At 33.5% G+C, this 26,824-nt stretch overlaps 1 protein-coding gene and 1 long non-coding RNA gene across 5 annotated transcripts in view; one reads left to right on the forward strand and one right to left on the reverse strand.

Annotated features, from left to right (window-relative positions):
* LOC111054970 (liprin-beta-2) overlaps window positions 1-26,824 on the reverse strand; it is a 192,933-nt gene that overhangs the window by 112,013 nt on the left and 54,096 nt on the right. The window contains exon 1 of one of the 4 annotated variants that reach the window (XM_039424867.1): window positions 14,428-14,560. The exons of the other annotated variants lie outside the window; for them this stretch is intronic. Coding sequence (XP_039280801.1) covers window positions 14,428-14,503 — 76 coding nt within the window. The 5' untranslated portion in view covers window positions 14,504-14,560. Of the gene's footprint in view, window positions 1-14,427; window positions 14,561-26,824 lie in introns of those variants that run through there. 4 annotated transcript variants of the gene reach the window in all.
* Window positions 3,883-6,594, forward strand: LOC120350609. The gene is made up of 2 exons (XR_005570938.1): window positions 3,883-3,975; window positions 5,557-6,594. It is a non-coding gene; the product is annotated as an uncharacterized LOC120350609 (long non-coding RNA).

Here is a 26,824-nt window from a genome sequence, read left to right on the forward strand (position 1 = left end):
AAATTTTCAAATCATTATTCCTGGTCCAAAAATCAAGTGACGAAGCAGTGTGTGATTACATACCCTTATTGTGATAGACATTTAGAGCATAAAATCAACCTTCAAAATTTTCTAATCATTATTCCTGGACCGAAAATCAAGTGACGAAGCAGTGTGTGATTACATAACCTTAACTTTTGGACAACAACATTCTATCAATATTTATGGAGAGAAATAGTACAGGTTCAGCCTAGTTTTTCCTCCAATGTCATATATTGTATTATGATTATAGTGTTTTATACAATAAATGAATAAATAATAATTCCACGTGCAAGTAGACGACCCAAGATCAATACTCACATTCCAGACAATTTTAATGGAACAAAATGGAACATGAGATAATTTTTTCCGGTGAACGATTTTGGATAAAAAGGATTAGAAGTAAAAAATTGTTGTAAATTTTATGTTATCTACATCTTTTTTGAGCATTCATTGCCTGGACTATGATGAAGTTTTCCAAACTATTCTCAAAAGCAACCTAATCGAGCAATTGAACGATGCTTAATTATTGTGAAGATTTGCCAGTGTGTGTCAAGCTGATAAACTAGGTGAGGCCGACCCATTCATGTGTGCCGTTCGATTATTTATTTGTTTGTGTGTGTGGGAAGGTTTCGAGCACAGAGTTATCTTGATGCGGAGTTCGAACTCTCTCATTCAAACTTTGCTTGTGATGCCGTCAAGCCTGTTGATATTTCCGACGCAGACCCTTTGTTTGGAGCTCCATTGTCATCTCCTCAGCGTGCTCGAGCTCTCCTGAATAATGGAGCATTTAGTTGCTTACAAATGTCGCTCGCTGCGTACGGCCAGATAAAAATTACTGCACAATTGTTTGTCCGCCTCAACAATGCTACAGTGGGCCAGTAATCGAATATCAAGTTCATCATTACTATTGGTTATTGTCATACACTAACCAAATACGTAGTAGTTAACTATTCCACTATAAGTGAAATATAGATAACTGCATTTCCAATTATGAGTAACTGCAGGGGAGAAGTAACTTTAGAATAAAAGAATAAGATGAGTTCTTTCAGAGTCAATGAGAGTTTTTATCCTATTATATTAAGCAAGCAATTTCTGTATTTATATATTTGGTTATTTATGTTCAACAGATCTCGAAAACGGCTCTAACGATTTTCACGAAATTTGGATCATAGTAGGTTTATGATATAAAAATTTGATTGCACTAGGTCTCTTCCTTGCGAAAACTCGCTGAACGACATTAAAAGGATAATTCATCCTTGTCTGAAACAGCTGTGACTTTTGTCGTCTGTGGATAGTAAAAAAGTGAGTGAGAGAGTGAGTATGTGAAAAATCAAAATATCGCATCCCAGAAATTAATATGATGACGTAAAGCCAGCTGCTGTGAAATATAAACACAACCATTTTAAATAATTTTGTTCTGTTTATCAATAACAAAAATGGTGCCCCGATATTTAGTCATTATGTTGGTAAATTTCATCAACTTTTTCATTTATTCTTGAAAATACATGCATTTGTTTGCTTTCGTTCAGATATTTTGTGCAATACATGATCAACTTTGAAAAGATGACAATTTTTAGAAGAAGAATTCAAACTAATGAATAAAACCAGCGAAATACAAATAAAATTATCGATTGCAATTTTTCTACAGCGTTTATGGTGAGATTAATTTGCCACGGCCAGCTTTGGTTGAATGGTTAGGACTAACGACGCATTTAAGAAGTACTGACAGGTACTTACTACAGGTACAGGTACTTATCTCATTATAGTCTACAATATTTCAAGTATAAAATTCTGAGTTGAAATCATTTTGAGTGTCATAGCTGAGAGAGATCACCTTGATGATTTATGAGGTTTAAACAAACGATAAAATTTCAAATGCAGTTCGAAGCACACTTGGTAAACACTGTTTGAAAAACAACTCGTGTAGCGCAAAGCGCTGCTTGCTTCATAAAATCACTTTTAAACTAAGTGGTTTTCTACAAAAAACAAAAGCCTGGTGATTATTCTATATTTTTAAATGATGAATCAACATTTAAACAAACAGTAAACCAATTATGATATTCTTAAAAATTTTCTTGATAAAAAACCAGTACAGGGGGGGCGCATGACGAAGAGAAGATACATAAAAAATATCTTCTTCTTCCTTTCAGGATAAGTAAATATTAAAAAATATTAAAATATTTTAATGATGGAATTATTGTATGAATAAATAATCGACATAGAAAATATGGGATCGATAGTTACACGCTTTATCCCACAAACCATGCGCAACAGGTGATGAATATTCTAATAAGTTATGATGACCTACAGCTAGAATGCACCATCAGCAATAATATTCAGAGTTCAACCCAGAGAGTTACATGTTACATTCTATACTCACTGGTGAAGCCTTATTCATGTTTTCTTCATATTTTCTTGGAGCTTATAAATGAGGATTATTATGAGATATATTAAGACAGTACAGGTTAAAAACCATCATTTTTGGAGATGGGTTGCCTCTAACTAGGAATCATCGTAAAATAACAAGCGTGCCAGCAAAGCTTGGAGAATATTGGATTGCGCCTATGACTGTAAACTATCAGAGCTTTCAGAAGTGGGATGTTTGACAGGAAACAAAGCAATAAAAGATACAGCATATTTAGACAAATTATGCCATTCTCAATGTCAAATAAAATCGATCAGGAAAAATATAAAAAATATTGTAATACTTCATATGACAGTGATGAAAATAATAATTATTCATTAAAATTGTTATTTTTTAGATACAACGGCTAGATAGCAGAAAGTGCCACATTTTGAAATTGGTTGAGCGGCAAGGAAAGCCCCGCCATCTTGGGACATTCCGACAAGCATTGGCCTCTCCCCGCTGGCTCCATCAACATCTTCTCCCATAGTCCAGTCGCTGGCTTACATTGAGCATACATGAGAGAGGCAGAGAATTTGACTCCGGATTATTGTTAGGGGGTTTTTAGTGTACCAGCAGCGTCGCTTTTCTTCAATTTCTAGGGCTTCAGCTGTTGCTTCGGCTCCACCAGGCAATAATTGAGCAATGGTCCAGCAGGGGGGTCCTCATAAAAGGGGGTCTAAGTTCTCCACTCAGGACATTGAGAGTGAGGTAACACATAGAATCATTCCTAAGTTTTCTTTCTTCCAAGGTTCTATTACATGTTGTCAACCTTCTTGTCCATCTCAATACTCTCTGACGCTCTGGAATTACTGGAATTGATGCTAGATTCTTCAGAATGATTTTTGTGAGAAACATATAGCAGATACAATCGTTATCAATATCTTCGACTGATTCTCTGCTGTTTTGATTATTTAGAGCGTTGCCTCAAATCAGTGTCCACGAGAAATCAGAAGATTTCTAGAAATCAAAAATCCAGCCGTTGTATCAAAGACAAACCATGAATAGATTCCTATATAATCTACCATTTCAAATGTTATTTTGTTATATATTCCTATAAATTATTATTACACAATCAAGGATTTAGGCATTGTTACAACGAATCTTCAATAAAAAATTGAATATAAATTTTAGGATTTAGGCACAATTACAAAAAATCATCAATATAAATTTAATACTTTGAATATAATGAACAGTTGAATTCTGTAGGCTATATATTAGCGAGACTTGGGAAAGATACCTAATTACAATCTTTGTAACCGTCACTATTTTTTCAGAAGTTTAGTACTTTTAGCAAGAACATAATCGATAAATTGATACTGAAAGTTATTTGTCTGCTTTGATCGATGACATTTCGTCACAATAAGCTTCAATTAAAATGATACCGCGCATGTATTAAATGACTGCAGCTGAATAAATACATTTTTCAAGTTTCTGAATGTGGTCTGTGAGCGGTGGGACTATATAATATTGGAATTCATCAGCATTTTGTCAATCTTGATGTTCCACACAAATTGACTTGCCGACTTCTATGAGTAATCATGATGAAGGTATGTGTGATTTGAGTTCACTCTGAAATTCAATTTTTCAATTTAAAAGAACTAAGTTTTATTCAACTGTGCGAAGCACTTCTTGCTTTGTAATATAACTTTTAAAGCGAATTGAAACTATTGTTTTAACAAATATTTTAGGGGGCCGGTTCAGCTAAGTTCTAGACTTTAAACAGCTGGAGTAAGAAAATTGGCTTTCAAAACGGGGACTAGTCGTAGTTTTTATGATAGCAATTTCTGTATATATCTATACCATTATACCATCTATGCCCTATTACTATAGGTAAGGAAAGTATTGCTTTCCGAAAAAAATTAAAGTAGCCCAATTTCTAAATTTCTATACGTTTCAAGGTCCCCTGAGTCCAAAAAAGTGGTTTTTGGGTATTTTTGGGTTTTGTGGGTATTTGGGGATTTTTTGGTTTTTGGGTCTGTATGTGTGTTTGTGTGTATGAGTGTATGTGCTTCTGTGTACATGATATCTCATCTCCCAATTAACGGAATGACTTAAAATTTGGAACGTAAGGTCCTTACAATATAAGGATCCGATACGAACAATTTCGATCAAATGCGATTCAAAATGGCGGCTGAAATTGTGAAAATGTTGTCAAAAAAAGCGTTTTTCGCGATTTTTTCGAAAACAGCTCCAACGATTTTGATCGAAGTTATACCTAAAATAGTTATCGATAAGCTCTATCAACTGCCACAAGTCCCATATCTGTAAAAATTTCAGGAGCACCGCCCCATCTATGCAAAGTTTGATTTCAGATTCTCAATTATCAGGCTTCAGATACAATTTAAACAAAAACTTTCGAGTGGAAAAGATTGAGCATGAGAATCTCTACAATTAATGTTCAGTAACGTTTTCACCTAAAATTAAAAATAAGCTCGAAATTCGAGAAAATGTGATTATCCAATTGCAAACTGTTGGCAACTGTTGATTCTATTAAATGATTCACAATGAAGAGATAGCAGACCTTGTGTGTCTCCAGAGTTATTGCCCTGTCACCAGCTCACTCAAATCTTTGAATAGTAGACTTGAGATGCGCGGGAACACTAGCGTTACATAAACAATTTTCATAACAGCAAGGAAAGTTGTGTGAGTGCACCACACCAGATTTTTGTACCTGATTATCTGGTTATTTATGTTCAACGGATCTCGATAACGGCTTTAACGATTTTCACGAAATTTGGAACATAGTAGGTTTATGATATAAAAATTCGATTGCACTAGGTCTCATTCCTGGGAAAACTCGCTGAAGGACATGAAAAGGATATTTCATCCTTGGAAAAACAGATAATAATTTCGTCGTCTCTCGATAACAGAAGATGCGTGTGCCTGTGTGGGAGAGAGACAGAATCATTTCCAGCTGTGTAATCATAATCAATCAGCGAGAAATTTTATCTAGCTAGACAATTTAATCGACTTGATCAACATAATCTGATTTGTTGACATGACATGATAATCCTTCTAAACTAGAGTATATCATAATTTTCAAAGTTGATCTTATTTATTATTGGAATTGATGAAAATGACACTTTCACTAAAATATAATGATAATTATTATCTTGGATTGTTTTCAGATGCATGTATTGTTTATGGCGATGGTGCTTTACATGCTCTTGACAGCAAGTGACACGACCAGCATTCACGATACAGACGGCACCCACGACACCATTGGAGGGGTTGATGTCATCATAATAGACGGGGTTCCTCAGCCCACTAACAAAAAATGAAAAACATTCGCCATTTCTTCACAAGGAGAATATGTGCATTCTTGATATTGAATAATATTTAAATGAAGCTGTGATCTTCACTTAAATTCTATTCAATATCGATATTGCACATACAGAATGGTCCAAAAATGTATACACTCTTTGACAGTGAATAATTTAGTAAATAACAGGCAGTCCGTTTCAGACGGCCTCTGGATAACTTTCATTTATTGGATAGAGCAAACAATATAAAAGTAAGAAAAAAACAGGCTATTGCCCAAAACTTTGTCTATTTCTAAATTTTGTATCAAATCGTCCAAATATCAAGTAGGTTGAGTCTATTTTGAAAGACATATCTCCCAATTTTGAACAATCTGTCCAATTCAGACCGATGTAGCATCGTTGACGCTACATAATACCCAACGCCACTGATACGGAGTCCAACATCGTTCCGTATCTCGGGCAGTGAATGCACTTTGAGCTAAACAACGTAACTCGACCACAGTTCAAACTGTGATCAGATAAAAAAAAGAGAAAATATTTTTCGGCATGAACTGTTCATAGCTTGTGTATTAGTATGCTACATCGCTCGAAGGAGTCGCTCAAGCTAAGCTACTGCTTAGTAGTTATAAACTATAAAGTAGTAGAAGTATAAGCTATACATTAGTAGTTATAAGTTATAAACCATAAGCTACTGCTTCCTTGCATGCTACTCATGCCACACCACCTTTTGACAACACATCGAAATGCAATAACAATATTTATGTCTGTGTGTTATTTTGTCCTGTTTACGGTAACTATCAATATCAGTGTATACATTTTTCTGTCCTCTCTGTATTATTATCTACTTTAGTAGTATCTATTAGTATCTATTTTGAAGAGACAATAAAGCAATTTCAATTTCAATTATCTTCAATTTTTATTACTACTGATGCCACACATTAAAATTTCATTCTTTTAATAACTTTCAACCTTTCATCTATTGTTAATATTTGATTAATAATCAAAGAGTTATAAAAATTATACTGCATTTTATTTCTCTCCCTACAACCTTTCTGCAGTTAGATTTGCTTCCAACTTTCAGTGAGATCCCTTATGTCTGTGCAAAGGCTAAAAATAAACTTTCTACTCGTGATATTTTTCAAAGTTTTTCGATTTGTATATCATCAAGCTATCAAAATGAAAAAGTTTTCTCAGGAAAACATTTTTTTCTGATCATTACTTTTTGAGATATGAGCGCCTGAAGTTTGAATTTTTGGGACAGAACATTTCAAATTCGGTAAGATATAAATCCATGACATTCAGAGGATGGATTCTTCATGGTATTGTTGATCTAGTAAAACAAAAATTTTCTGAAAATATCAATTTTTAAGATAGTTATTCAATTTACTTAAAATAACCAAAAATAACTTTAAGTTTAGTTATTTTTGGTAAATTGAACAACTTTTCCAAAAATTTTTGTTTTACTAGATCAACAATAGCATGAAGAATCCACCCTCTAAATTTCATGGATTTATATCGTATCGAATTTGAAATGTTCTGTTCCAAAAATTCAAACTTCAGACGGTTATATCTCAAAAAGTAATGATCGGAAAAAATGTTTTCCTGAGAAAACTTTTTCATTTTGATAGCTTGATGATATAACAATTGGAAAACTTAGAAAAATATCAAATATTAAAATAAATAAGTTATTTTTAGTAAATTGAATAACTATCATAAAAATTGTTATTTCCAGAAAATTTTTGTTTTACTATATCATCAATACTAAGAAGAATCCATCCCCAAATCTCATGGATTTATCTCTTACCAAATTTGAGATGTGCTGTCCCAAAAATTTTATCTTTAGGCGCTCATATCTCAAAAAGTGATGATCAGAAAAGAAATTTTTTTCATTTTGATAGCTTGATGATATACAAATCAAAAAACTTTGTAAAATATCACGAGTAGAAAGTTTATTTTTAGCTTTTGCACAGCCTTAAAGACACATGAATGCTTCCCTTTTAATAATGATGACAGTTTAAAGTAAATCACATCAGTGTATTATATCACACGATGAATTTCTGTATGATTATCATTGATTAATCGATAATTTATGAGTTAATACACTCAAATGATTTATCTATACTATAACAAAGGAAAGAACTGACGTATACACGTATAGGATAGGAAAATTATGTTTGATGCATCATTACGTCTCAACTACTCAACTGATTAATTTGGCCTATTTTCAATTCACCAAGATTTCATTACGTCAAGTTTCAAGTTTGTAAAGTTTTAAAATAGTCACTTGCGGAGCACGGGTTACCTGCTAGTCAAAAATATACCTGCCATATTAGATTAGGTTGAATCGATTTCATTCATATTTTTATTTATTTATTTTTTGATACAATTACAAATCATATGAATATGATCGGGATAAAACAACAGGCATAGCCCAAAACTATTCTGTTCCCAAATTTTGATAAATAATAAAATCACAGAATACAATTATAGAAGTTTTCTCTGAATAAAATGTTTTGTTAATATTCAGATCCAATCTTCTGAACAAAACATACAATAGTCCTTAGTATTGTGATAGAATATCACGATATATACTTCTAAAAAGTTCTGTAAGAAAGAACTCTGTTGACAAACAATAATATCCAGTAGGAGGAAAGTTGTCACTTACATGAAAGATGTCACTTACATGAAAGTTCAATAACGAACAAGACTTGGTTGTCGGTGTCAATAATAATTAGTCTGCAGCAGACCAAATCCTACGAGTCTTTCATAAGTTTTTCTCACAATGAATGTTCCCACACAAAAGTACAGTATTGGTCCCAAACACTACTTGGACTGTGCACTGATTTTGTTACGTAAAACCCCTCTACTAAATGAACAAATATGTCTTGAATCTGTGGTGGATAATACTGGTTCATATACTGATACAGGTAATACTGATTGTGAAAATTTGAGAATTCAAACATAAACTGAGTTCAAGCTTGATATATGTAGTTTATTTCCAAGGTTTTTATTTCATCTATTTGTAAAAGTTTAGTTGCTAATAATAGCAGCTATTTTAATAATAGCAGATGTATTTTCGTAATGCATCTCCGTAATGCAACTTATGTATCTCCGTAATGTATTTTAAAGAGAAGAAATGGATTCTAATTATCTGTGTGATTTTAGAACAAAATTACAAATTAATACAACGAGCAGCTGGGTTTCAAAACAATAATAATCGGGAAAATGGTAAATTTACAGAAATTAATTTTTTTTGTGTAGTTGAGAAGTTGATATTGTGGTAATGATTCATATTGAATGAAAAAGACTAAGAAATTGTCAAAAAAATCTGTGGTTTTTTTGACAATTTCTTAGTCTTTTTCATTCAATAGAAATTGAATTATTCAAAATTTCGAAAAATTCAATAATCGAATCAAACATAAGTAATAATTCACGGGCCAAGCCACATGAAGCGTTTTTCAGACGCATCGGCAGGGCAGTAAGCTCTCCGATTGGCTGATTATCAGGTGATTGGGTTGGTGTTTGGGAAACAGGGTAGGAGGCTCTCCAATTGGTTGATTATCAGCTGATTGGGTTGGCGTTCGGAAATCACCTAATAATGAGTCAATTGGAGAGCTAGCTTCCTGCCCTGCTGACTCTTCTGAAAAAACGCTCCATGTGGCTTGGCCCTTGAATGATTACTTATGTATTCAATTTTTATATTTTTCGAAATGTTGAATTATTTAATTTTCAATAAAAAAGCTGCATGTGACTTGCCCTAATCTTCTAAAGTCCATTAGAAACTGCAAATACAAGAGTACAGGCCTGCGATTTCCGTCTCAAGGAATGAACCTGAACTTGAATTTAATCACATTTTCAGATTTAGAAACAGAGCACATTTCCCCGATATTGGAAATCAACTTTTTTCCAGCTACCCAACAGTGGGAATTGGTAATTTCTGTAATCAAAGAACTCTGTTGACAAACAATAATATCCAGTAGGAGGAAAGTTGTCACTTACATGAAAGTTCAATAACGCACAAGACTTGGTTGTCGGTGTCAATAATAATTAGTCTGCAGCAGACCAAATCCTACGAGTCTTTCATAAGTTTTTCTCACAATGAATGTTCCCACACAAAAGTACAGTATTGGTCCCAAACACTACTTGGACTGTGCACTGATTTTGTTACGTAAAACCCCTCTACTAAATAAACAAATATGTCTTGAATCTGTGGTGGATAATACTGGTTCATATACTGATACAGGTAATACTGATTGTGAAAATTTGAGAATTCAAACATAAACTGAGTTCAAGCTTGATATATGTAGTTTATTTCCAAGGTTTTATTTCATCTATTTGTAAAAGTTTAGTTGCTAATAATAGCAGCTATTTTAATAATAGCAGATGTATTTTCGTAATGCATCTCCGTAATGCAACTTATGTATCTCCGTAATGTATTTTAAAGAGAAGAAATGGATTCTAATTATCTGTGTGATTTTAGAACAAAATTACAAATTAATACAACGAGCAGCTGGGTTTCAAAACAATAATAATCGGGAAAATGGTAAATTTACAGAAATTAATTTTTTTTGTGTAGTTGAGAAGTTGATATTGTGGTAATGATTCATATTGAATGAAAAAGACTAAGAAATTGTCAAAAAAATCTGTGGTTTTTTTGACAATTTCTTAGTCTTTTTCATTCAATAGAAATTGAATTATTCAAAATTTCGAAAAATTCAATAATCGAATCAAACATAAGTAATAATTCACGGGCCAAGCCACATGAAGCGTTTTTCAGACGCATCGGCAGGGCAGTAAGCTCTCCGATTGGCTGATTATCAGGTGATTGGGTTGGTGTTTGGGAAACAGGGTAGGAGGCTCTCCAATTGGTTGATTATCAGCTGATTGGGTTGGCGTTCGGGAATCACCTAATAATCAGCCAATTGGAAAGCTAGCTTCCTGCCCTGCTGACTCTTCTGAAAAACGCTCCATGTGGCTTGGCCCTTGAATGATTACTTATGTATTCAATTTTTATATTTTTCGAAATGTTGAATTATTTAATTTTCAATAAAAAAGCTGCATGTGACTTGCCCTAATCTTCTAAAGTCCATTAGAAACTGCAAATACAAGAGTACAGGCCTGCGATTTCCGTCTCAAGGAATGAACCTGAACTTGAATTTAATCACATTTTCAGATTTAGAAACAGAGCACATTTCCCCGATATTGGAAATCAACTTTTTTCCAGCTACCCAACAGTGGGAATTGGTAATTTCTGTAATCAGATTTTTGTTGACACGAATGGCAGTGAAAAACTAATGAAGCGAAAGAAAAGTTGGAGAAGAGTGATTAGAATAGAGGAACTCGTTAGGATATTAAACAATCCACCCTGCGCTTTAATTTTCCTGGGATTTACTGTTATAGTTATTAGCAGACCAGCAGTATTCAGTCGTCCAATAAGGCAGAGTGCGAGAGTCTCCGAGCGGGAATAAACTTTAATCTAGCTGATTTCAACGGAAAACTCTCAGTCTAATTTCGAGAAACAGTTGTGAGATGGGTTCCAACAATGATTTTGAATTCAGATTGAGCATTCACTGGCTCCATTATGAACAATGAGACCAATTATTTACAATGATATTAGAAATATAAAATGAATACTAGAGAAGGTGCGATAAATGTATGATTATATCTTATTTTCTTCAATTTATCTGCTTTTGAAAAATCCAAATACAATGCTAGTATCAATCATAACATAATGAATGAAATAATAGTGATAGGGAGAGCCTCATTACACAGTCAAACATGATCGTATTAAGCTGCGTACACATATTCGCGCTTCCAACCCGCAACGAGCACGCTCCTCCCTCGTACCGCCCTCGTACCACCATCGAACCACAGTCGCTCCGCCCACGCACCCATCATGAACGTTACGGAAGATGTTAGATCTTCTCGCGTTCCCCGGTCGAACCACTGTTGCTCCCCGGTCGATCACCAATCGCTCTGCTGGAGTGACGTTCGGTTGCGGAGCAGAGCGAAAGTCTGTACGCACCTTTATATTTGGTCAAATATATTTGATCTTGGATCGTTTATGGCCATTAAATATTTGTTGGAAAGTCTTTAATCAAGTAGGCCTACGGTTTTGGTCGAAGTTGAGATTATGAATTCACGGTACTAATTTTGATTTGTGTTTACTGTAGGTTTTGTACATACTTAGAGCGTTCAGGCGTTCCAAGTTCCTTGTTCTTGGAAACAGAATAAATTAAATATAAAATTAACGAAGTTAATTATTATTGAATTGGTACGTTACAGTGACGCTTATCATATCATTAAATTGATACAGAGGCAACTGATACTAGCTGTATGTCTGATATTATCCTGTTTTTCTTTAATTCATCATCAATTGAGAAAACCAACTAGCTTGTAATTGGAAGCTAGCATTTGACTGCCGCCATTTTGTCGAGAGAAAGAACGTGGACCGCAGAGCTCGGAACGCCTAACCGCTCTCTGAGTGCACACACCCTTAGAGGTTGAACAGTTGGAGACACTACATTACTGTACCATTGAAAACCAAAACTGTATTAAAATCTAGCCATCAAAAACTGGAAACAATCAGTTCTGTTCTGGTAGATTTATGCTAGGCAACTGAAGCCAACTTAGTTAAAATATTCTTTGAGAATCATTCAAGGTGCTGAGTTCTGAAGATCATGAACATAATGCAAGAATCCCAGACTCCAAGAAAAATACATCTCATTCAAATCTATACTTACAAATTAATTAATGTCATGAAAAAATATTCTGATCCTGGGAAAGCATGAAAGAAACCGATCATCCAATTCCAGAGACAGCTCTGGAATAAGCCTTAATAAACCCTACAGCAATCATAATATAGATAGATAAATTTATTCGACTGTCTATACTTAATCTCTAATCTCTCCAACACTTTACACTGAGAATTATTCATCTAAAAATACAGAGATTGGAGAAGAACAGTATTATTGGAAGATGACCAATGAAATTATTTATTTATATTTATCATTCATATTATACCACACAGATTCTACAAATAATTGGGAGTATAACAACAGGCTAAACGCCAAAACTGTCTTTTCAAAATCATGTCCAAGAAGTTGTAATATTCAAGAAGGGAAATTCAGAAATTCCAGACCCCAAACGGTATTCAGCTCACTTAGATTGAGGATTCAAAAGGTTAGTATTGAGGGTGGAAGAGGGAGAGGGATAAGAGAGAATGAGTGAGAGAAAGTGAGAGAGGGAGTGACGGTTCCATCAAATGGCAATTCAAGTGAAAACAGCCTGTTGCCAGCTACTCAAAGTCATCATCTCCAAAACTGGAGATGAAAGGAGATGGAAAAGGATGAGATGAAAGAAGATTGAGAGAGAGATGAGATGAAAGTGGATGAAAAAGGGTCAAGCTCTCTTTGCGACCATTAATAAAACACTGAAAGGAAAATTGCACTATATTCTACATTTCACAACCTCTTCAATTCAGTACAATGATTTGTACTTGATATTACCAGAGGCAAGAAATATAGATATATTTCAATATAGCATGTACTTATGCTTATCCTTCATCTATGATATTACCATAGAGGAAAGATACAGGTAGTCGTCTATGATATTAGTCATTGATCTGTGATATTACAAAATTCAGCCAAGATTTTTTACCAGTATATCGATATATCATGTGAAAATCATTGTTCTATTATATTACAAAATTCAACCGATATATCAGCAAGTCGATAATATATCAAATGAAAATTACATTGCAGTTTGTTATGGATCGAAAAATGTACATTACTTGAGCTACGTTCAAACCAAAGTTATTAACAAAATGTTAATAATTAAAATTATTGTTAATAGATTCTATTATATTGAACTTAACTTATCATACATGATGAACATTATGTGTTTGTAAAATTCCGTTCAATATAATAGAATCTAAAAGAATTAAGTAATTAACATTTTGTTAATAACTTTGGTGTAAAGGCAGCTTCACACTAATTCATAAAATTCATCAAAAGTACACTAACGGATTAGCATCATTATTGAGGTTTTTGATTGTATGATTCTATTGATTAAAATAGATGATGTTTACACTGCTTTATTCATTGGATATCGCCTATTTGACTTGACTCTATTCATTACCTTATTACGGATTTATGTTATGTTCTAATGAATTTGTATTTCGTATTAGCTGAGAAGTACATTTATAATCATTTCAATATTTTATTGTATTACTTATCAAATAATTTAATAGGAAATGTTTCATTTAAATTCTATTGATGTCAGCTGAGCTTTAGTGTTTACAAGTTTGTGTTTCTTGAATGGTTCCAAATTTTCTTAAATAACTCTATATTATTCGTTACAAGTGGCAATTGAGTGGAATATTTCCAGTTAATTTATTAATTCAAGCCATCTAAATTCAAAATTTATAGTTTTCATGTTTATTTTGGACTTAAATTTAATAAAAATTGTACACGTGAAATTCTAACCTTATCTTGGACTTAGTCACTTATAAATTTGGAAGAAAAATAGCACAAGGACTACCTTATTATTTCATCTTTCAATGTTATTACATTAGTGTCATTTGCATTGTAAATAAATAAATAAATAAATTCGTACATCACCCGACATAACACCATAGACACAATCGTTCTAAAGAATTCGTACGATCTATTGATTTAGAAATGTGTTAACAAATATTTTCATGTCACAATATTCATATTTTACTATATTACTTACCTAATATTTTAACGGGAAATGTTTCGGATTCTGGAGAAGATGGCTGACATACACTGAAGCACCACCACCGAGTCATTTCAACACTTTTCTTGAATTTATATTTCAAAACTTTACACTTTTCACTAGAAGCACATCATTCTAATCAGCGTTTCACTTTCGATTTCAGCGTCAGCAAGCGACGATTTTGTTCAAATTTACACTAGCAATTTCATAGTCAAATATAAATATAATCACTTTCGATTTCAATAACATCTAACGTCGATTTTTTTTCAATTTACACGAGCAATTTCATAATCAAATATAAATATATCTATAATATAATAATGGAAAGAATTGGCTTAGCCCGTACATGTACGGGATAGTAAATTCACGAATGACGCATCATCACGTCTGAACTACTGGACTGATTAACTTGAAATTTTGCATAATATAGATTCTTAATTTACAAAGGATGGTTATAGGCCTATTTATAATCCTTCAAATTTAAGTATGTCAAGTTTTCAGTTTTTGAAGATTTCAATTGGACCCTTGGAAGCACGAGTTACCGGCTAGTTTAAAATAAAATACTGTTGAATTGAAGAGATAAGTTGCGAATTATTCTAATAGTTACAAAGCAAACTAAGATTCTATTTTCAAATTTTCCCGATCAACTTCATAAAAAAAATGTAAATTTTTTAAAATAAAATAGAATAGAATAAGATTCAATAGCAAAGAAAAGTTACATATCATCCTAATAAGCATTGGATTTTCGATTAAGATAACAGCAAACAGCATGATTTCCAACTTTACCAGAGCTATTTCATCCTGAGTCCTGTCATTAGAAAAGAAGATACTAGCAATTCCACCACAATTAAGAATTCAATGAAATAACATTTGGATATTGATCAGATAAGTAAGGAAATTTGAGCAAATAATTTATTTTTATCTATTCATTTATTGACAATAATTACAATCAACAGGAAATTGCCAAAATCTGTTTTAATGATATTGAAAATGAAGAATTTTAGTTCAATGTTATACATAAGAAGGTGGAAAAATATAATTTACTGAAGAAACTTCAGTTGCTGAATAGACTAATGTATGTTATAATACTAAAATAAAATAGAATAGGATACGATTCAATAGCAAAAAAGTTACACATCAATACTGAAGTATTATGTCCATTCAATTCCATTTTTCACATCCTCTGAAGAACGAAAAATTGAAAGATTTAAAAAAAGGCATAGAATACAGATGGAATTATATTGGATGTTGCATTTGTTCAAATGCTAATTTATGAATAGTTATTTTAAATGAAAATCCCAATTAAATGCTTTAAATCACCCCGAAGACTTCTGCTACAGCAAATATTGACAACAGGGTAAACAGCTAGATGGAAATTCAGCATTTTACGGCATTTAATTGGGATTTTCGTTTAATCATAATTATTCATAGAATAGAGTTTAATTTATTTTCTGTCTTTATTTGATCCTAAAAGGGCGCAGCTGATTGAAAGAGGAAGACACGACAGAACGACAGACACAATAAAGTTGATGAAGTGACGAACCATGAAACAAGTGGGGAGCCATAATGGAACAAGAATGAGAACGACAGACCAATAACAAACAAGCTCCCCCTCCTCTCTTTCGATTGGTCAACAAAGTATTTCGGAATTCTGCCGGTAGATGGCAGTAGGAGCTGGGTCACTTGCCGATCTACAACGTATTCCAAAGCACACCTACAAGCTCCGCCTCCATTCTCTTCTGATTGGCCAACAAAGTGTTTACGAATTCAGTAGCAATTCAGAAGTCGTAGAGAGAACATCGTTTTAATTGTTCGTCGTAGTTTAGTGTAGTCAGCAAATTTTTGTGTGAGTGTTCAAAAATTTCGTCAGTAGTGATAATTAGGTCAGAGCATTGAACTGTGTACAACGTTAAATACTGTAATTTCGATATGAAATGGGATCGTCAGAAAAACTTTCTCAGTTTCTAGCATCGGAGTTTGAGGAAAGTGAAAATACTAGATGTGAAAGTGATAATCCTCAAAAATCAATAGAGCCCAATAAAGATAATAATTTGGTTAACCAACTTTGGACTCTAAAGGCATCTTTTGAAGATTGGGGCACAAAGCTGTATGATAAGAAAAAAATATGTCAAGCAGACTATAAAGAATTTCTTGTGCTTTGTGAGGATCTTGCAGTAATCGCAGGGAAAACCGAAGTGAGCAGTGAGGGAAACGCGCAAAATACAAAGGTAAATGAAAGACTTAACATGATTGAAAAACAAATTGAGAAGCTTTCATCAAGTCTGATAGTTTCAACTCCAATCAAGAAGCCTAGCTACGCCGAGATGGTCCAACTACCCAAGAAGAAAGAAGAAAAGAAGCCAGGAGAAGCAAAGGAGAAATCCAGTGAGCAGAGGAGCCGGCCGGTTCCTAAGGATAAGACTATCCTAATAAAGCCGAAGGAGATCCAGGGAACGGAAAAACAGACCAGCGAGAACCTGAAAAAAGTTATTAAAAAAACTATGTCTATCGAGAACTCTTTGAAAGTTAAAAAAGCAATCAATGTGAATGGCGGAGGAGTACTTCTTGTGATGGACTCTAGTGTAGATAAAAATAAAATTTTTAGCGATTCTATGCTACAAGATGCTAAATTCGAGGTAAGTGAGCCACCTAAAATTAAACCTAAATTGGTAATATACAATGTCCCTGCCGAGTGGAGTCAAGAAGAAATAGTTAGCGATATTTTCAATAGGAACTTTCAAGATTATATTTCACTTGAGAAATTCAGAAATTCTTTTAAACCAATTTTCAAGATAGGCCCAAAAGATAGGAAGCAGGTTAACTGGGTTGTAGAATGTGCAGCAGATATTAGAAATAAATTAAAAAATATGAGAAGAGTATTTATAGACTGGTCATCAAGCAATGTAATAGTATATTTCGCACCTAGAGCAGAAAATGAGATTTTTCCAGCTCGAAATCGGTTTTCAAGTCCGAGGCCGTAGGCCGAGGACTAGAAAAGATTGAGAGCTGGAAAAACATTTTTGCCCGTGGTGCGAACGATATTTTTCGCCACACTACAGGTATTGCTGACAAAATAAATAAAGAATACAAAATAAAGAATACTCGTTAAGCTATCGTACTATCTCTTGATTTTAGTGGTAGAAGATTTGCAGTCAGGATTTCGGATTCTTTTAAAATTTTACTTGGAATACCACAGTCATCTTCAAGCATTTTTGAAAATACGGAATGCACTAATCAACAATAAATAATTGAATAAAACTGGTTGCGAAGCGAATTAGTTTGATTCGAAACTGGAACTGAAATCATGGCGACTTTAGCTGATGATGAAAGTGGCCACTCGCCCGATCTAGCGGATGACTTATTAACTACTTCCATGAGCGGCTGGAAAGAGACAACTTTCTGGCCTAGCCCGGAAAAGAAACCCTTTTCTGACGTCGTCTGCAAACAAGGTCTTTCAGATCTACGTAGGGACTGGAAAACAGCTGCTTTCTGTGCAGTGTGGCAAAAAAGACTTTGTATCAGTAAGTAGGTGTTTCAAATGCAATGGACTTGGCCACATCGGACGTTTCTGTTCCCAGGAACACAACACATGCAGCCACTGTGCAGAGACCAATCATGATATCAAGTCGTGTCCAATCTAAATAAACAACCAGTATGTATAAACTGTAAAAAACGTAACAATCCGCTAACCACAAGTAAGTGACAAAAACTGTCCGGAGTATGAAAAGGCGCTGAGGAAGGTTGTTGAAAAGACCGACTATGGGTATTAAAAAGATTTTTCTCGGTGCCTTGCAACACTTCAGTAAACAGAAAGTTTCTATTGTTACACAAAATAATATTACCAATAAGAATATATGTGAAACACTAGATACATTTAAAATGTTCAACATGACTGTTAAAACCCCAAAAAGTAGAATCAATCTTGTTTATAATTATGGTGAATATGTAGATCTCGTTTGCATGTAAAGAAGGAGACAGCATGATGTTATCTAAGGGGCTTTCAAAATTCTTACAATGCTCCAAAATTGATTTTAACGAATGGTTACAACTTCCTAACACTGAGGTAAAATATGTTAAGGCCTTTTCTGTAGAATCTCACTGTCCTGTATTCATTGTAGAAACAAGCAAACAAGCTCAACTAAGATTTAATAATATGCTTGCTGTACTTAACAGGTGGAGTTTGGATAATTACCCTTTAGTAATAGGAATTGATATTTTTAACTATTCAATTCAAGATAATATACCGTCAATAAGTATGCTGAGTTCTGTCCTTGAAAATGAAGCCCTTCGCTTTGTATTTTATAATCAAGGGATTAGAAATATTGATTACTTGGAAATACCCAGTCAATTTAATAACAGCGATACTGAGTATCCTGCTGGTTTTTTTGAGGGTATATCAAAGTACGAAAGATATATTAATACAATGATAGACCTGCGTAATCTCCTTGAAAAGGCGGATGCTGAAAATGCTAAAATATATAAAGAAGTTCTCAATAGTATATACAAAGACGTAACGAACAAAACAATTGATGCTGTGAAGAGAAAAAATATGAACATATTTGATAATGATATGAAGAAATTTTTATTCAAAATAAACACTTTTTACAGAATGGGGTATAGTCTAGAAGAAGGAGGCAAATATGTTGAATTCCTAGAAGCCGAAAATAAGTTCAAAACCACTGAAAAATACATATTAGTCACTAAAGATACAGAACTTATGCTGGATGGCGAGCTAATAACTAAAATAAATAAAATACACATCAACAAGCCTCTATTCCCACAAGTCAGTTGGATAGAAGGAGTACCTGGCTGTGGAAAATCTACATATATCATAAGAGAACACACGCCAGGAAAGATCTAGTATTAACTCAAACTAGAGCAAGCATTAAAGATATAAGAGAATCAGTCTCAAGACGTTACACAAAAGAGAACTTATCTATCCAGCTTAAATTAGATTATAGGACAGTAGCATCCTACATAATTAATAATTCGGGCAAAAAATATGAAACAGTTTACATTGATGAGGGACTAATGATTCATGCGGGATACATCGGATTTATTGCAGAATTGAGTGGAGCAACGGAAATTATAGTAGTAGGTGACTCCAACCATAGAAAGATCTCCAGTAGTTACCAAGTGGAACAAAATTTCAGATTTCTGTGAGCCTGAGGAATATATAACAATGACTAAGCGGTGTCCTGTAGATGTCTGTTTTGCCCTTCAATCATTCTACCACGAAATCAGCACAAAAAACCCCCAAATAAAATCTATACTTCCAACTTTCAAAAACGGCGAAACTCATCAGCTAAAGGAAGATACTCTGATACTGACATTTACGCAAAAAGAGAAACAAATTCTAAGTGATTCAATGAAAAAATATAAGTCTCAAAGAATTAACACAATTCACGAAGCACAGGGGCTCACATCAAAGGATGTAGTATTAGTGAGAGTTGACACAAGAGACAATACAATTTATAACAGTGTGCCGCATGCTATTGTTGCAATATCCAGGCATACAGAAAGTTTCAGGTATCTAACAACAGGCTACAATGATGCAGTTCAGGACATAATTGATAGAGTGAAGGACAGGACAGGAGAAGAGCTTTTGTCATGGAATCGAGAAAGGTTGTTGAAAGGAGAAGCTAATACTGACAAAATTGATCATGGCTGATATCGATGAAATCCTTACATCACTGGAAACTGATAACTTCACTCCAGAAATCGATGACTACATTAATTTTGTTCCTTCCATAAATGGAAAAATGTTGAATTTTTAAATATTTTTTCAACTAATATCCGTAGCCTCCATGCAAATTTCAACCAGCTCATTTGTTGTATAAACAGCTTAAAAACTGATATACATGTAATTGTTCTAACCGAAACTTGGCATACCGAGAACATGCCATTCACTTACAATCTCAGGTTTCACCGAAGTAAATAAATGCTCAAAGATGAACAAATGCGACGGTCTGTGCATTTATGTTAGAGATAATTGATGTCTGTGAGATTGCCTGTAACATAGTTGATGCAACTCTTTGTGCTTGGAATTGAAAATGTCGGATGAAAAAATTTTTAGAATTATAGGAATTTATAGATCACCTAGAAATCAAAACACTGAGAATTTTATCAGCAGTCTAAATAACTTCCTCGATAATATACCTAATTCAATAACTGTTTGCATGGTTGGTGATATAAATATTAATATTCAATCAACTAGCACACAGGTTCAGGAATACCTGCATATTTTACTGAGCAGAGGTTATAAGTCTTATTATATAATGGGAGTACTAGAGTCTCGACCACAACTGAATCGTGCATAGATCACATATTTTTCAAAAATAACAGCAAATTCAACTATTTTTTTGGAAATTTTCAAAACAACAATAACTGATCATTATCTGTACTATTACACTTGGGTAATGAGAAAAATCCTGAAACCACTTCCATAGAAACAGGCCTACAAATAACGTTAAAATTGCATACAACTACAAACTAATTGCTGAAAAATCGAAAAAGAAAATTGGAATACTATTTTGGAAATGATGATACTATAGATACCCTAGTTGACAATTTTGTGGATCGTATAAATGGTTTTATGGATTCAAGTAAAACTGAGAAGTATATTCCTCGCCGAAAGCGTCCCTTAAAACCTTGGATTACGGACGGAATAATAAGATCAATTATTATACGGGATAAAATGCATGATAAAATAAGAAAAGGCCCTGCAGATGCTGATTCAATAAATACATACAGAGTTTATCGTAATACATTGAATAGGCTCATAAGTGAGGCGAAGGATAACTATTATAGGGATAAAATAGAACAATGTAACACCAATAGTTCAAAGCTTTGGAGGTGTATTAATGAGGCTATCGGGGAGGGGAAGAAAGAGTGTTGTAAAATTGGAGTTGATGCCAAGAGGTTGAATGACTTTTTCACCAATGTTGGGGAGAGACAGGCTAAAACTGTAAACAATGATCCCACAAGCTCTCCAAATTTCAATTTCAACAACGATGTAATTGAAACTCCTCTACCGAATTCCTTCTTTATGAGACCGACAATCTTCAATGAAAGTTCAAGCGACAATAAAAGAGCTGAAAAATAACTGCACCCCAGGCGTAATTTACAAGTTTTATGTGGGATATTGATTCAATGAGGATAATACACTAAGGGTAGGTTTCACCAAAATCACGTTAATGCTTCGCTTAGTAATCTCCAGTTAATACTAACTGATGACTTCAACGAAAGTATAAGAAATTTGATTTCACCAACAAAAACCAATGTTACGTTACGAAACGACAGATTAGAGTAGATCAGGGTGGCATTGAGCCGCCATGACACTTGTTTCACGTTGAAAACATTTAAAACCTAACCTAGAAAATCCAACTAGATTCCGAAAACACAAGTTTTGTTTACCAAATTGAGTGGAGATTAGCCTACAAATTTTAGTAATCAATAATAATTATAGTGCAATTTTTTTCAAATGTATGATTTATTAAATTCAATTTAAGCTGTAGTGTTTTAATAATTGCTCTATAGATTGTTTTTTTTTGGAAATAAGTAGAATTTCAAATCTCACAGGATATCTTCTAGCATAGAGTAACAATAGCATAAGTAGACTGATATCCCATGGTATAGGGCGTTTATGTCGCAACTTTTACTGTTATCTCAAGCCGATAGTCCACGTAGTTCTATCCCGTGAAGCTTCATGACGCTGGAAGTCTCTCATATTGTGAGATTGTGACATATGAGTGATACACTCTTACCCGGTCAAAACAGTAAAAATCGACAATAATCAAACCGTAATCGGCTTGAGATAACAGTAAAAGATGCGACATAAACGCCCTATACCATTGGATATCTACTTACGCTATTGTTTCTCTATGCTTCTAGTCATTCTGTCAATGTTGTGTTGCCTAAAGCTATCAAAAGAAGAAGGGAACCAACATTCACGAACAGTGAAAGAACGCATCTTGTCAATCTTATTGAAAAATAAGTCGATTTCATCCAAATTATTAAAATTATCAACCCTCTCTCTTATCTATCTAGATCGCCGAACAACATAATCATCATCACTGTCACTCAAAATTTTCTCGAAGCGTTTTGCTGTGATGACACAACAATGTACACTCATGTTCATCATGCATGTCCTGTCGTTAGTGGCCAGCCTCAGAGGTCACTGTATTGAAACGACTTTTAAATTTTCATTTATTATAATTATTGATTCTGCTAAAATTAGACTGCGCTGAATCAAGACCGAAAAGAAATCTTTTGAGATGGAACAGTGAAAGAGATCTGTGAGAAAAGCCACTCTTGAAACCAAGCAGTATGCCATCATAGTGAGATTCACCTGTGTCAGTATTCCTTATAGGAAGTGCATCAATGCTTCTCATTGAACCTATACTGACAGATGAAAGTGAGTCTCACCGAAGTTGTACCTTCATTTGAAACGAGCGACTCTTTTGAAACTCTACAGTGATATTAACTTTAAACCGCCAGCATTCCTTATATGCTTCATCCTTATAAGCATTCCTTATAATGCTTCCCATTGGACGAATGCTGCTGAATCTCTCTCTCTATAGGACGACTAATGAGTTGGCGGATACATTCGTAGCATCGCTGTTGATTTAAATCTCCCTCTGTGGCTGTTGATTGGCTCTCACCTCATGCCTTCGCTTTTCATGGAAACTCGAGTTTGTTTTAGATTGGTTGGCACTGTTGGTTTGATCGGATTATCTTGGAAAGGCCGTTGTTATGCTAATCTCTGTTATCGGTTAGATCTCTGTTACGTGGTCAGTTATCAATTTCAATTTCAATTTCAATTTATTTTCCTTTACACACATACATAAAATACAAGTAATATTAAATTACAACAAGAATAAACAACTAGCAAAATTAGTACAAAAAAAAAAACAAAAATGTCCGTACAAGATGCTAATTCAGAATTTGGTGTAAAGGGTGGGATTGAAGCTCTTCCAACTATGGTTACCCTGTAATAGGAAGGCTTTCAATCCTTGAGAGGGAAAATAAAGGATTAGGAAAAAAGGTGAGGTGGGATGATAGGATAGTTAATTTAATAAAGAAAAATAAATAAAAATGTCCACACTAGATTGGTAAGTGAGCACACAAAAACACTAAGTTCCTCTTTTACTTTGTTTAATTTACAGGTAGAAAAATAGTTCGTTTTAATCCAAATACTAATATCATGTTTTATTTTTTTAGTCAATTTTGCGCAGCAGATATATTCTTCAGGAATTTTATTTATCAATTCAGTGCTTAAATATATAAGTTGTCTTCTGATGGTTTCAATGTTTGTATTGTACATAAGATACTTATTTGAGGAGGGTCTCAGATTGTACAGGTTATTGATTGTGTTATTTGTGCAAGGAAAATTAGCTTTATGTTTGATTATATATTTCGCTACATTTATTACGTACAACTGCCTAACTGTTAACACATTAAAAGTCAAGTCTCTTTGAAAGTCACTCTTTGAAAGTCAAGTCGGTTGGGTGAAGTCTGGGTTTATTTAAAATTGTTTTGATTATTGATTTTTGAATTATGAAAAGCTCTTCTAAGTGAGAATTATAACAGCCCCCCCATACGGATATACCATACTGAATTATGGACTGGACCAGTGCAAAGTAAACCATTTTTTGATGTTTTGAGTTCAGAATTTTTTTTGCTTCGTAGAATTTATAGGATAGATATCTCATTCTTCTGCAAATAAATTTTATGTGTATGTCCCACTTCAAATTTTCATCTATTTGGACACCTAGATATTTGGTACTTTTGACTCTTTTTATAGTAGGGCAGGTGCAGTTATTGTTGCAGTTTGAGTGGAGTTTCAGATTTAAATTCTCATCAGGTTTACCAGTTGTATTGAATGCGAAGGTGATGTAATTGGTTTTTTCAATGTTCAGGCTCAGGGTCCTGAACATTGAAAAAACCAATTACATCACCTTCGCATTCAATACAACTGGTAAACCTGATGAGAATTTAAATCTGAAACTCCACTCAAACTGCAACAATAACTGCACCTGCCCTACTATAAAAAGAGTCAAAAGTACCAAATATCTAGGTGTCCAAATAGATGAAAATTTGAAGTGGGACATACACATAAAATTTATTTGCAGAAGAATGAGATATCTATCCTATAAATTCTACGAAGCAAAAAAAATTGTGAACTCAAAACATCTAAAAATGGTTTACTTTGCACTGGTCCAGTCCATAATTCAGTATGGTATATCCGTATGGGGGGGCTGTTATAATTCTCACTTAGAAGAGCTTTTCATAATTCAAAAATCAATAATCAAAACAATTTTGAATAAACCCAGACTTTACCCAACCGACTTGACTTTCAAAGAGTTTAATGTGTTAACAGTTAGACAGTTGTACGTAATAAATGTAGCGAAATATATAATCAAACATAAAGCTAATTTTCCTTGCACAAATAACACAATCAATAACCTGTACAATCTGAGACCCTCCTCAAATAAGTATCTTATGTACAATACAAACATTGAAACCATCAGAAGACAACTCATATATTTAAGCACTAAATTGATAAATAAATTCCTGAAGAATATATCTGCTGCGCAAAATTGACTAAAAAATAAAACATGATATTAGTATTTGGATTAAAACGAACTATTTTTTCTACCTGTAAATTAAACAAAATAAAAGAGGAACTTAGTGTTTTTGTGTGCTCATTACCAATCTAGTGTGGACCTTTTTATTTATTTTTCTTTATTAAATTAACTATCCTATCATCCCACCTCACCTTTTTTCCTAATCCTTTATTTTCCCTCTCAAGGATTGAAAGCCTTCCTAGTACATGGGTAACCATAGTTGGAAGAGCTTCAATCCCACCCCTTTACACCAAATTCTGAATTAGCATCTTGTACGGACATTTTTGTTTTTTTTGTACTAATTTTGCTAGTTGTTTATTCTTGTTGTAATTTAATATTACTTGTATTTTATGTATGTGTGTAAAGGAAAATAAATTGAAATTGAAATTGAAATTTAATTCTGCCGATAGGTGGCAGTAGGTGTTGTACAAATAATTCTTCTGAAGGACATGACAATTGTACTAATTAAAGGCTGTTACCATAGACTCATGACAATTGTACTAATTAGAGGCTGTTACCATAGACTAACTAAAAATTAGACTATTAGATCAAAGACTAAAAACGTCAGATCATAGACTAATTAGACAGGTTAGATCTATGCTGTTACTCATTTATTTATCAAAACAACACAATTAGAAGCCAACAGATTATACTTGAGATAGTAAAACTTCATTCATGGAGTAAATAAGAAACTAAGTTTCATTTAATTATTCCAATAAGCAAGTCACATTAATGGATTGAATGTAAGTCAAAACTTGCATTTTTATTAACAACAATTGTCCAATAAATCGTCAAACTAAAAGTTGTTCAAGGATTTCATTTTCAAAATCCTATGTGCGGTAAATTATCTATACTATAATAAAGGAAAGAACTGCCTTTTATACACGTACGGGATAACAAAATATAAAGGAATAATAAACTAATAAAGGAAAAGAAATAATAAATTATATAAATATAATAAATTATAATAAATATAATAAATTATAAAAAATTAATAAATTATAAAGAATATAATAAATTATAAAGGAATTATTACAAACTAATAAAGGAAAGAACTGCCTTTTATACACGTACGGGATAACAAAATTATGTTTGACGCATCATCACGTCTGAACTACTGGAATGATTAACTTGAAATTTTGCATATAGATTCTTAATTAATCGAGGATGGTTATAGCCCTTTTTTCAATCATTCAAGATGTCATTACGTCAAGTTTTCAGTTTGTCAAGTTTTAGAAAAGACTCTTGCGGATTGTATCACATCTAAGGGCCATATGCACCGACTACGTTTAAAACAAATCTACGATTACATGTGGGTATGTTTGCATTTATTATAATGTGTTTCATTTGGGGTTCAAACCAACAGCTGATTTATCTCAGTTAAACCGAGATTGTGCCCGAGATACGGGCCCAAGTATCGTAATACTTTTCAACAAGACTTAAAGTAATAGTCTGATAATTGTTACAAGTTTAACATTGTTTGTATTGGGCTAGATAACCAATAATTTTGATAACCAATAATTCAATCATTTATCATTCTCAATCATTTATCAAATCGATGAAACGAAATATCAAAACAGCGTTATCTAACAGAGAAATTCTCTAGTTGAGCAACAGAAGCTGCTTTTCAAGCTCTTCATTTTTAATGAAGAAAGATTTTGTCATGGAAACGTCATGACAAAAGATAGGGAAAATTAGCACACAAGTTCATTAATTTAGAAGACGTTAACAGAAAGGTTTTCCATGGTCCTGAGAGTTAAGAACCG

This window comes from Nilaparvata lugens, chromosome 3, assembly GCF_014356525.2.
Source record: "Nilaparvata lugens isolate BPH chromosome 3, ASM1435652v1, whole genome shotgun sequence".
NCBI lineage: Eukaryota > Metazoa > Arthropoda > Insecta > Hemiptera > Delphacidae > Nilaparvata > Nilaparvata lugens.